Source organism: Typopeltis vanoorti, chromosome 12 (genome assembly GCF_054136105.1).
Source record: "Typopeltis vanoorti isolate ZY-2024b chromosome 12, IOZ_Tvanoo_1.0, whole genome shotgun sequence".
Lineage (NCBI taxonomy): Eukaryota > Metazoa > Arthropoda > Arachnida > Uropygi > Thelyphonidae > Typopeltis > Typopeltis vanoorti.
Genome location: NC_143560.1, coordinates 91978028 through 91991860, shown reverse-complemented (window position 1 = coordinate 91991860; position 13833 = coordinate 91978028). Strand labels below are relative to the sequence as shown.

Genomic DNA, 13833 nt, shown 5'->3' with positions numbered 1-13833 from the left:
AAGAGTTACTAGGGAGGCTTTTGGGAAACCATCCTAAATGTGTTTGTGTGTGGCATTCCGAAGCTAGGCAGGTTATTGATTTCTGCAATGATGAGTGTTTTGAGTGGAAAAGGACACCTAGTGTTCCAGAGGCTGAAAGGCTATGGTTGTGATGTGCTTTATCTCAAAGCTAGAGGATTAAGTCAGCCCAAGAAATATTATCTTCTTTGAAAAACTAGGTATTATCAAAAGTAAGGAGTGTGTGCAAAAATATAGAGAACTATGGTATACTGACACCGTTGATGAATCTAAGGAGAAGAAGCAATTGATCAAAGCCTATAGCATGTCTAAGGAAAGGGAAAACTGGCAACTGAATTGCAAAGGATAGAAGGCAAACCACATGATGATAGTATGGTGAGAATGCCAGCTTGCATGACTCAGTGAAATGCTCTAGAAAGTTCAAGAGCATATCCAAAAATAGCAAGAGATCTGTGGACAGTGATAGTCCCTAATTAGTTGAGAGCTTACAGTCCGCCATTTTTGAGAGAAATGAAAGTTAGATGACTGATTTGAATCTGCCATTTTTTGGAAAAGGGCTTTGTTTTCATGCTGTAGAATACAAAGATTACTTGGAAAAACTGAAATGACACATAACAGTGTAATCATCCTTGCCCATGATGGAAAGAATCGTGTAAAGTGCAGTATGGGGTGGATGAGGGTTGGCGAGGTTCTGTTAAGAATGTGATTTATAGAACTGTAAGTGATGGTACTTCACATTATTCTTCAGACAAGAAACAATGAGTGCGGAAGCATTTTTTGCATGTATGATTTTTTTTTCATTCTTGTTGATTTCTTTCTTTCTTATCAGCAGTACTAATGATGTCATAATTTTGAAGTAAAGAAGGATGATGTCTATCAAGAGAAATCCAAGAATTCAGGAAACCACAAATCTCCATTAAGTCACTGAAAATATAAAGACTAAAGAAGCCAAATGAGAAGAGGGAACGATTAGAGAAAAAAAAACAAAAAAAAAAAAAAAAAGACAAAAGAAGAAAGAAACTATCTTTTGTTTTCCTCATCTTTTTTTCCTTTTTCATTTGTATTCCTTTCTTTTTTCTTCTTTTTTTGTCTACCATTTTTTTTTCCCTTTTGCTTACCCTTTTCTCATCTCATCTAGGTTCTTTACTCATTATTTTTCATCATCATCAAATTCATGGCATGTACCCTCAAAGGGGTGTACAGGATATGACAGCACTGCATGAAAAACTTACATCATTACTAACTTCCTATCTACAATTTCCCTCCAAATCAATCTGTTACCTGTCAAGACAACAACATTAATAGATCTTATATTTCTATCTTCTGAGGTACTTTTTACTGTATCAATCCACCTATATCTTGACCTTCCTCTAGATCTTTTTCCTGCCAACCTGGCAGAGAACACTTCTTTTGCTAATCTTTCCTCTCCCATTCTGCTTAAGTGACCATACCACCTGAGATTAGCTCTGTTAACACATTCCTAGATGCTGTAATAAGGTCAAGTTCTTTCCTAATATCCTCATTTTTAATATGATATTGCCACTGATGCCATCTGTTCACACCTCTAATCTTTCTCAGGACTCTCATATTTGTGGTCTCTAGTCTTTGGTTAAGTGTTTTACTTCTAACCCAGCTCTCAGATCCATGTTAAAATTGGTTTGAACACTGTCATGTATACAGCTCATTTAGTGTTTTGACTAATTTCTCTTTTATTCCATATAAATTTATTCAGCTGACTTCCTACCATGCCAGCTTTGTTGAGACTGTTGTCCATTTCCATATTTAATTTACCATCTTCATCTAAATTAGCTGTATACAAGACAGTGTTCAAATCAGTTTTAACTTATGGATCTGAGAGCTGGGTCAGAAGTAAAACACTTGATCAAAGACTAGAGACTGCAGATATGAGAGTCCTGAGAAAGATTAGAGGCATGAACAGATGGCATCAATGGCAATATCATATTAAAAACAAGGATATTAGGAAAGAACTTGACATTGTCAGCATCCAAGAATGTGTTAGCAGAGCTAATCTCAGGTGGTATGGTCACTTAAACAGAATGGGCGAGGAAAGATTAGCAAAACAAGTGTTCTCTGCCAGGTTGGCAGGAAAAAGATCCAGAGGAATACCGAGATATAGGTGGACTGATATGGTACAAAGTGCCTTAGATGATAGAAATATAAGATCTGATAATGTTAGAGTCGTGACAAGTAACAGACTGATTTGGAGGAAAATTGCAGATAGGAAGTTAGTAATGATGTAAATTTTTCATGTAGTGCTATCATATCCTGTACATCCCTTGAGGGTACATGGCAGGAATTTGATGATGATGATGATTTACCATCTTCACTAAAACTTGTGCCTAAGTAGCTGAAACGTTTTACTTGTTCTATAGGTTCTCCATTCACAATGCAGTTGATATTTTCAATGCTTCTGCCTATTTTTATAGTCTTTGTCTTGTTATTGCTGATCTTCATACCATATCTATTACAACAATTATTCAATTTAGTAAGGCAATCTTACAGACCAGTAGCGAATTTATTTAGACGTATAACAACATTCACATAAAGCAAAGAGCTGAGATTAACATGTCCAATTTTGATATCAGGTTTAATACTACTTTCCTTCATAATGTAATCCATATAAATAATAAATAACAGAGGAGATAATGTACATCCTTGTCTAACACTAAACCATCTTCCTGTACTTCCTTCAATTCCAATTGCTGACTTACAACCAGTGCTTTTTTCCTTGCGAACACAACTGTACGCAGTACCGGCACCTTTTTTTTTTTCTTAAGTTTTTAAAATTTAGTGATTTATTGACAGCAAAATGTATTATAATTATTCCAGTAGATGGTACTGTGTTCACGAATTGAATTTTCAGTTTTGATTAAGTTGGTACCCTGCTTTCCTGTTTCGTAGGTTGGTACGCAAACAGAAACAGGAAGTTGTGTTCACGCAAGTTTTGAATTAATCTAAGATAAATCAGTGCAATCATTGTTCAAAATGAGTAAAATAAGTAGTTACTTTATGCCAATGAGTAAAAAAAGGAAGGCTGAAGAAGCAGAAATTGTTGAATCTACTTATGATCCTGTAAAACAGAGAACTAGCAATAAGTTCATCTGCTTTCTATAAACATCTGAAAAAACCTGTTGGAAAGTGTCTGCTTGAAGGAGATGATGTTGATTTGCCTGAATGTGCTAAGATTTTAGATTCCAAGTATTGGCCAGAAAATCCTGGGAAGATCTGACATTTGGTGAAGCTGAAATTAAAAAGTTAGCATGCAAATTTTGCTTAAATGAAAGAGAAGCAGTTTGTGGTTTCTGTGAATATCTTCAAGAAAATAAAGTCCCGGACATACTACTTCCTCTAAAGCACACTTTGGGCACAACTGCAATATCTTCCAGTGAATGTGAAAGGGGTTTCTCTCAGATGAATCTTATATTAACTTCATCTAGGTCATCTCTGCTTGTACGGATAACTTCATCACTTATGTTCATCAGGATAGTAGGACCTCCTCCTCACTCAGTTCCACCCTAGCAAATATGTGGACTCATGGCTGCTCCGAGGTCTTTCTGCAGTTGATACCAAAATCAAGAAGCGATCTAGAGACGATGAGGATACATCGGAGAATATGTTAAAAGTGTGAAAGTTGCTGTAATAACATCTTCATGGTGAGTATTGACACTTTTTTTCAAAAAAAAAAGTTGACACTTTTTTCAGAAAAAAAGCACTGCTTACAACTCAAATAAAGACTAAGCATTGCTTGATATAATGCTCCATTGACACCTTACAACTGAAGCGTTCTTGAATAGCTTTTCTCTTGGCACATTGTCAATATGCTTTTTCAAGATCTACAAAGCTTAAACAAAGATCTTTATTATATTCCAATGATTTCTCAATGGAATTGAGAAATCATTCCAAGCTTGCCTTCCACAATCCTTGGCAATGCTTCTCAAGTATACTTGCATAAATCTTACCAGGAACACTCAGTAGGGAAATAATTCTCTAATTCTCATATTCAGTTTTATTTCCCTTTTTATATATGGGTACTATGAGAGCTCTACTCCAATCATCTGGAATTCGTCCCTCTGTCCACGCCTTCTGAACTATGCAGTACAACCACTGTAAGGCTTTTATACCTCCATACTTGAGCATTTCTGGTTGAATATTATCATCTATTCCAGCTGCCTTTCCACATCTTAGGCTTTTGATGGCTTTTTTTCTACTTCAAGTATGTATATGTATTACTGATCGCATGCCTGTTGATTGTTTTTTTACCACTGTGCTGTCACTGCTTGTTTCATTATGCAATTTTTCAAAGTAATTACTCCATACTTCAAGGATATCTTTTTCTCCAGTTTTCATGTCACCTTTATGATCTCTAATTCTTTTTACGACACTTTTTTTTCCTCCATTTCTGAGCTTTTTCAACAACCTCCAGAATATCTTGTCACCTTCTTGATATTTATTTTCAATGTTCTCACCAAAATCCTCTCATGACTTTTGTTTAGCTTTCTTACATTTGTCCTGTATTCTCTGAGAGCACAAGCTGACTTATTTGCCAGGAACTTTTGATGTGCTTTCTTCTTTTCTTTCACTGCCTCTTTAACTTCCTGTTTCCACCCTTGAGTTCTGATTTTTCTATCCTTATAGACAATCTCACCATATGCCTCTCTGACTGAATCAATCAATGTTTTCTTCAGGATTTGCCACTGAATCTCCAGGGGTTTCGTTCCCGTCCTCAAGCGCTTTCATTTTTTTTGAATAATGTTTGTGTATTTTAGTCTACAGTTCACATCTGGGAGCTGCACAACTTTTATTCACTTTAAAACTTTCTTACATGTTCTTCTTTTCAATATGAAATTCAATTTTATCCTGCTCAAGACCAAATGGTGATCACTTCCAATTTCAAATCCTCTGTATGCTCTAGTGTCCTGCACCAGTGAGAAAACATCATTATCAATAACAACATAGTCAATGAGAGTTTTCTTATTTCTTGCCTCTTCTCTCCATGTGAATTTGTGCATATTTTTATGATGGAACATTGTGTTAGAAAATAGTGCATGTCTGAGCAGAAAACCAACAGGTATTTCCCATTATTATTAGATTTGTTCTTTTTCTCCAAATTTTCCCAAAATATTTCTGTATGTTTTCCAATCCTTTCCTACTATGCTATTTAGATCTCCAACAAGGACCAACTTTTACTTTTATTGTGTCAGTTTCTTTCTCTAAAGCCTCAAAAATTCCTCCACTTCTACCTTAGTAGAACTTTTTGTGGGATTATATGCACAAATAAGTTTCACTGTCCAGTTCCCCATTCTGATATTTGCCTACGTCACTCTACTTGATATTGCCTGCCATTCCAAGAAGATTTAGTGTTGAATACTATGGCTAGTCCTTTTTTCCTTGATTGTCATATAACTGAATATAACATTTTGTGCTTATTGCTCAGAAAGATCTTCCCAGTTTTTGTTTCAATCACACCTATTATGTCGATCTGGTACATATCTAATTCCTCAGCTAATTCCATTTCTTTGCCATTCAGGCTTCTTATGTTGATAATACTGATCGTGAACTCTGGTGATGCTGAGTTGGGGTGTGTTTCAGGATTTGTTCCAGTAGCTGACTTTTCACTGTTCACCTTAGTTCTCTGGAGATCTAGTCCTCACACTCTTAACTATATTCTTAATCAATTTCCAGGGGTGACTTTTGTTCTGTTCCCTTTAGCCAAGTGTTCAAATAATTGTTCTTACTTTTACTTGCCACATAGCAAAATAACTCTTTGTGATTTCCTTTAACCTGCTCAGTTAATTTCTTCTTTTTTCTTGCCTGTGACTTATAATACTTGTGAGCTTTCTATCACCTTTTTCTTTATATACTATCCTTAACATTTTCTTTTTTTTTTCAGCTCCTGCTTAATGATACCACTCATTCATCTAACTCCTACTTGATTTATCCTCTTGACTTTCATTCAGTATACATTTTTTTTATTATTATTATTAAAATTATTATTATTAAAACTGCACTTATCATACTAATTTGTTGATGTATGTCTTCCATTTTTGTCTATCAGTCTCTCTTCACACCAGACTGCATCAAATGGACTAACTTTCAAGATGACCTCCTACTCTTTTTACCTGTAATTCATCTATTACCATCAGTAGTACCTCCTCTCATCCTATTCTTCCTGAAAACACTATATCCTTCACATTCTATCTCTGTAACTACATCCTCTGCTGTCAAGTAATGTCTATAACTTTAAAGAGGTTGTACCCACCAACACCAAAAACTCCTTCCTCTCGTTCCTGATACTTCTAGTATTAGTATACATAAAGTGCAGTATCTCTTTAGACCAGCAACCACCTTTGCATCTTGTATTGGCTACCCCATTCAATTTTTCTCATTTTGGAGACTCGGTTCAGCATTTTTTGATCATTCTCGCATTCACTCACCTCATGGCTGCATACATACGTACATGCCCCTCCCCAATAAGCTCTAGTTTCCTTGACTTTGCACTTCCACACTTTCAGTGAACAATGTTTTCTCAAGAACCAAACTCCAAATCCATTTAAGTGCAAACCATCAAAACAGAGTTCACAGTTTTACAAATTGTGCACCATTCCTTCTGCAAAAACTTATGAATTGATTCATTTTCAAATCATTGCCCACCTCAATTTGCCTTTATTATACAATAGCAGCAGACTCTCACTCTGTTGCCATGATTATAATAAAGACACTTCTTCCAATAATTTTTTCTTATCCTCTTTTATACAATATTTTTCACTCAGGTTATTAATTCCTGTCAAAACAAATCTTTTAAACCTACCAGATTCAGCACACTCTCTCAACCCCCCCCCCCCAGTCCCCTCATTACACGTCAATTCTTTCACATTACCATTTCGCATCCTGACAGCTTCACTAATATCATTAATTTTTGCATGATGAAAACAAGATTTGGTCACACTTTCATTACTTTTTTTTATAAAAGCCATGAGAGCACTTCATAATTTTTTATAAAATTGTCTTATCATAAAATTTTTTATGGTAATTCTATCGTCATAAAATCACCAAAAAAAAAAATTCTCCTCTCACTCTCTTCTTAATTTGTCATATGTTCCTACTTCTTACATACATTTTATTTCTTTCTCTTGTGTTCTACCAATCACCTGACATTTCTGCAGTAATTCAATCTCATGCTTTTTTTTTTTTTTGCTCTGGAGGACTCCACTTAAGCATGCTTTAGAAGAAAGAAGTCCTCTTTGCTACTGGCCTTCCACCACTGAGCTTTCATCAACAATCTCATCAACACATTTTCCTGATCTTTCAATAATCTGTATCCTGGTATTACATGTTTTACTCTTTCCGACACAACTTGCATTCACTTTGAAAATATTTCCTATGTACTCACTCACAGTCTCACTTTCCTTCCATAAATAACAAATACATTTCACACATATTCTTCTTTCTTTTTCGTATTAGGCCTATTGGCCTGTTATGGAGCTATCCTAAGCCCTTTCAAGCCGTACCTGTTCCGGGGATAAGGTGGCTATCCCTATGCCTACCTGTGTGTCCTATGTCTGTAGATGTGTGCATTCATGGGGCCAGTTTGCCTGCTTGCGAGAGGAAAAACCCCAGATAAACTTGGGAGAAAACCCTACAGTCCACGCCTAAGACCGGCTAACTTGGCTACATCTGGAAAAGATCCTAAGCTCCTTACGTCAATGATGGAAATCGAACTCAGGACACTCCTTTCCCAGGCATATGGTTGTGAAGCGCATAGCCACTTGGCTAACCGCGTGGGCATTTCACACATATTAAACTCCCTTAAAAAAAGACATGGCCACCATAACAACAGTATCAAATACGATCATTACAAAATATACAACTTTTTCCTAAAAGCTAAACAACTTACTCTATCACACACTCATAAAAAACAAAAAAACTACAACAAATTAACCTAATGTTATTAGCTTTTAACTAAAATTTAATTAACTAAATTTTAAGAAAATTCTTATTTTTCTCTTTGATTTAAAGTAAAAATCTTATTGTGACAAGCCCCTCTCATCCTGAAATCAGCTTATTCTTCCCAAGTTTCTCTTCCATTATGTTTCTTAGCTTCTTCTTTTCAAGCATACTTGCATAAATCTTACTTAGACATTCGGTAGTGAAGTTCTTCTAATTCTTGTGTTAAGCTTTACTTACCTTTTTGTAGATTGGTACTATGAGAGCTCTACTCCAATCATCTGAAATTTGACTTTCTGAATTAGCAGTGTAGCTACTGTAATTATAATTTCATATTTCGTATTTCTGGCAAGAAAATTACTCACTACATTTCTGATTGCCTTTTCTAACTCATGCTTATCTCATTTCACAATCAAAGTACAGGTACAAAGTAAGTTGATATATGTGCTATCAACTGCAGGAGGATACCTCCATCTACAACTATTAGAATTCAGAGAAATAAAATAAAATTTAAATAATTATTTATAATTTTATGAAACATAAGAATGATCAATGTTATTTAGGATGACTTCCCAAAATTAAGAAATTTTACGACAATCATTTCTGTTGAAGTTAGGATTGTGAATGTGTGCTTTACAGCTTTGTTTTTATATAATCTTTCCAGAAAAAGTAACTTTTGAGAGTAGGACTTGAGCTTTATTTCAATAAATTCTATAGCTAGTTGACAAGGTGACCAGCTAATACAGACTTATCTGACTTTTAAAGCATACAATCACTAAACTAACCTCAACAAAAATGATCACCTTAAACTTTCTAAATTGGAAAGTATTCCTAAATTATATTCCTCATTCATGTTGTTTCATAAAATTGTAATTAATTGAATTTTTTTGTATTTCTAATTAGTTGTACATGACTGCAGTTGATTGCACATAAAATAGTCATGTGCTTGCAATTTAGATGTTGTTCTGTTTATGTTTATTCTCTATTCAACTGTAATGATAATGGCTATGAAATCTATCCAACATTCTGCAAATAAATAAATAATTTAATGCAAGTGTATTTAATTTTATTCTTATGCCTTGCTTTTTAAATCTCTTCTTGATATTTATCTTTCATATTTTTCCATAACTTTTGTTTAGCTACTAGGCACATTTTTCTTTGTATTCTTTCAGTGTACTTCCTAACTTGATCGATAAAGAATGTTTCATGTAATTTCTTTTACAGGGCAGCTACTTTAACAGGTCACCATGAAGTTCTGATTTTCTCTATACCTGCAATTTCATCATACGTTACCATGGCTGATACAATCAACGTTTTCCTCTGATTTTGTTACTTATTCTCCACAGTTTTTTGGTTTGGTCTATAGTTTACATGTGCAAACTGCATGAGTTGATTTTTTTTTTTTTTTTGAAATTTCATATATTTTCTTTTAAAAATGTCAAAACTAAATGGTAATTACTTTCTATTTCACATCCCCTGTATACTCTTGAATCTTGAACCAATGTGAAAATATTACTATCAATAACAGCATGGTCAAGTCTTTCTTTATTTCTTGTGTTCTCTCCATATGAATTTATGCAAATATTTATGATGGAACATGGTGATAGTTAAATAACTAGTCTATGTCCTGAACAGAAATCCAGCACATACCATTATTAATTTATTCTTTTCTCCAATTTTCCCCAAAAAATGTCTACAAGTATGATTCATTTTATATTCTGCTATTTAGATCTACAACCAAGAATCAAAGCTCTTTTCTTTATATGTCAGCTGCTCTCTCTCTCAGCTGCCTCTTAACAAAAAATTATATGCAGGCAGTCCCCGGGTTACGAACGAGATACGTTCCCGTCTTTAAGTCAGATTTATATGTAACTTAGATCCCTGATGAACAGTGGATATGCGGTAATAATAATAATAACAATACTATAATGGCTCATATGTGGCAATAATAATATAATACAGTGTAAATAAGTTACAGAAACTATTGTGCTCTTTCTTTTAATTCAAACAAACAGAACATAAAAACAAACTCATACAAAAAGTTTAGATAGGAGAAATTTCAGAAAAGAATATTAAAGGTTGCATCAATGTCTTGCTTACTGGAAGGGGCATTTCTGAGACAAGAAGATAGGCTAGCATTAATCGGAAGATGATGATAATGATGGAGATGGTGCTAGAGAATCAGGATTTGATTCTGTTTCTGGAGGAGGAGGAGAGCTTACCACTGAAGTCGGTTTCTTGAAAAAAAAGATATCTAGGATTGTTTTCACAGCCTTTTTCTTTTTTTTCATCATAAATGGCCTTGTAGCAGCTGATGTTCTCACTACCGTCACGGTAAACCTTTGTAAACCACTGAATGTTAGGATCTTGCTCCTCAAGCTTAGCAAATCCTGCTTCAATGAGACGAAAGGCTTCAGCTAATTCTTTTATCGTAAATAAACTTGCTTGGCTCTGGATATTCTGATTCTTCGTGTTCTTGTGTTTCTATCAGCTGCTTCTCTATCTCCATAAGGTCTTCATTGGTTAATTCTTGTAAATGGGACTCTAGTAAGTCAATGACATCATTTTCATTCAATTGCAGTGCATTGCCATTATCCACCACAGCTTTTCTGGCTTCGGCGATGTCTTCTGTGAAGCCACAAAAACCATCGCAGAATCGAGGGCATGTTGCTTCACTTCCTCACAAGAATCAGCAATGTTTTTGATGGCATCATGAATTTTATATTTCTTCAAGGTTATCATATCATCTTCCGTAGCCCTGAATGTTTGGGGGAATGTACACCATAAGTAATAAGCTTTAAATGCAGAAATGACTCCCTGTTCCATTGGCTGTAGTAACGATGCAGTATTCTTCTTCTTCCTTTCCAGGCTTATAGGCCAAGTGGCCTGTTCCAGACTCAATTCCATCTTTTTTAAGGGTCTTTCTCTGCATCAGGTACCTTTTGGGTGGTAATTTAGAATTTGTTTAGGTATTCTGTTTCTATTCATTCTCAGTATGTGTTCTTTCCATTTTCTCTATAGCAAATAACTGTTTCATTTAGGGAGTTTGTAATTCCAAGTTTATTTCTGATTTCGCTGCTTTTCATTTTGTCCATTACTGGGACTCCTTTAGTTCTGTGGAGAAATTTCATTTCAGATGATTCAATTCTTCTTTCATCTGCTTTTTTTATTGTCCATATCTCACTGCCATAAAGTAAGGTAGGTTTAGCTGCTGTATTGTAGATTCTTATTCATGTGTGTTTTTGTACATAATTGGGTTTAAAAATTTTATTTATAATGCCTACTACTTTTAAAAAGTTTGATATCTTTGGTTCTATATCAGCTTTATTTTCATATGACGTTGTGCATCCTAAATATTTGAATGTATTTACTTGCTCTATTATTTTGTTGTTTATTACTATTTTGCTTCTTATTGGATTATCACCTTTGAAGGCCACAACTGTTGTTTTGTCTGTTGATATTTCCATACCATATGTTTTTAATCAGATTATTTAGACTGCATAATGATTTTTGTAGTTCATCTTCATTGTTTCCAAGGAATATTTGGTCATCAGCAAAGAGTAGAGTAGCTAATCTGTTGTTACAGTTTATCTTGAATCCTCCTTCATTATTTATCTTCCATTCTTTTATATGATTTTATCTATGTATATATTAAATAAAACCGGTGAGAAAGGGCAACCCTTACGTACTCTTCTATTTATTGGTTTCCAGCTTGATGTTGAATTATTGTACTTCACAGATATTTTATTATCTTGATATATATTATATAAGGCTCTGAAGAGTTGGTTTGATATTTCATATTCTTCTAGGATTTCCCATAGTTTTGCTCTAATAATTTTATCAAATGCTGTGGTGTAATCTATAAAAGATATGTGTATTTCTATGTTCATTTCTCTGTGTTTTTTGATTAGTAATTTTAACATAAATGCAGAGTCTATGCAAGACCTGCCTTTTCTGAATCCATTTTGTTCTTCTATTAATTTGGGTCTACTATACATTTAAGTTTATATGCTAAGATTTTTGCATATACTTTATAACAGGTACTAAGGAAGCTGATGCCATGATAAATGTTACAATCAGATTTGTGTCCTTTTAGAAATTTTGGAAAAGAATATTAAAGGTTGCATTAATGTCTTGCTTACTGGAAGGGGCATTTCTGAGGCAAGAAAGTAGGCTAACATTAATCTGATGATGATGGTGATAGTTAGGCTGGACCTGAAGTAAAAATGCGACCTTTATATTAGGGTGAAGGGTCATCTAAAGATGTTGGTTGTCCAGGAGCATTATCCAGCACAAACAGAATTTTAAGCGGAATTTTCTTTTACGAACAATAACATTCCACAGCAGGAATAAAACAGTTGAAGAACCAATCTTCAAACATGGCAAGTGTGACACCCAGGCCCTTAAATTTGACTTCCAAATAACAGGAAGAGCTGCTTTAATAATGCGACAAAGTGCAGGTTTGCTTACATGCACAAAAGAAACTAGTTCCCGAATTATTAATTAAATTATTTAATTATTCTTATCAGGAGCCTTGGGAGCCCGTTCGTAAGTATGGAACACCACAAGTTGGGTCGTTTGGAAATCAGGGACTGCCTATATATGAGAAATATTATTTCTGTAATAAGCATTTCTTTTTTTCTCAAAATAAAAAAAATTAGACCTTACCTCAGAGGTCTCGGTAGGAAATCCACATATTATGTCTGTTGCAATTGTAATCCCTGGAACTCTACAAAAATACCGTTAATCATAAGATTACATCTCATTTATTTAAAAACCTGGTATCATTCTATTTATTTCATTCAAGCCTTAAAGTAAAACTAATATACTGTTTTATTCAGTGTTTCCATCAAAAAGTTTCACTAAAGCAGCAGTATTTACAGTTGTCTAGATTAAAATGTATTTCATTTTCCAGATAGCAAATAACTTCTCTGCACATTTCATTTTCATAATCTTGAAAAGAAAAATTAAAAACATAAGATACTGAGGTACATTTCACCTCAATATCTTTTTTTTTTTTAGGAATTTCCATGTGAAATATGAGCATTGTACTGTATTTATTTAGGAAATAAATAAATTTTATAATAATACTGTGAGCTAGGAAGAACTCACATAATAAATATTAAGATATTGATATACAGATAAAATAAATAATAATTTCCTCTGTAAACATGATGAACTGGCTACTAAGCACAGGAGTCCAGTGAAATTTACCTTCACTAATAAATGATATAAACAGTTTAAAAATTAAAGCCAATAATTTAATACAGTTACAGATCTTTCAGACATTTAACTAAGCTGAATAACTACTATAACAAGTTCAGTATGAAAGTCAGGAAAAAAAGTTATGAAAATATGGAGGAAAAGATGAAATATCATTAACGTGCTGAATATTAACTAAAGAAAGCAAATTATCATAAAAATAATTCAATGAACAATTAATTAAAAAAAGTTATTTATTAAAAAACAGTTCACTAAAACACCACTTCACCAAAGTATCACATTATAAAAAAAAATAAATAAATAATGAATAACAATGAAAAATGAATGAAAAACGAATACCATGAAAACATCAATATTCAAAACCGTAAATTTTTTTTATGGATATTATATTGAATTATCAAAATGCATGTCTTGGAGATATAACAAAAAGTCCTTAAGTTTCGTCTGTCTTGAAAAGGCACATAAGGTACTAAAGAAAAACTATTCAAGATGCTAAAATTATATGCTGTATAACAAAACTTAGCAATATATAGATTATCATCATAATGCTAATTACGGATATAGATCATATTGGTCTGTTCCAGTCTCATTATCCATCTAATATTCTCTTTTAAGGTTTATATATAG

The 13833-nt window shown here is 33.7% G+C and overlaps 1 protein-coding gene across 6 annotated transcripts in view; it reads right to left on the bottom strand.

Moving 5' to 3' along the window:
* The window catches only part of LOC150101004 (threonylcarbamoyladenosine tRNA methylthiotransferase), a 154485-nt gene that overhangs the window by 24447 nt on the left and 116205 nt on the right, over nucleotides 1–13833 (bottom strand). For all 6 annotated transcript variants that reach the window (XM_090401238.1, XM_090401237.1, XM_090401242.1 and 3 more), the window contains one exon: nucleotides 12652–12712. In XM_090401238.1, the coding sequence (XP_090257364.1) occupies nucleotides 12652–12712 (61 nt within the window). The remainder of the gene's footprint in view (nucleotides 1–12651; nucleotides 12713–13833) is intronic.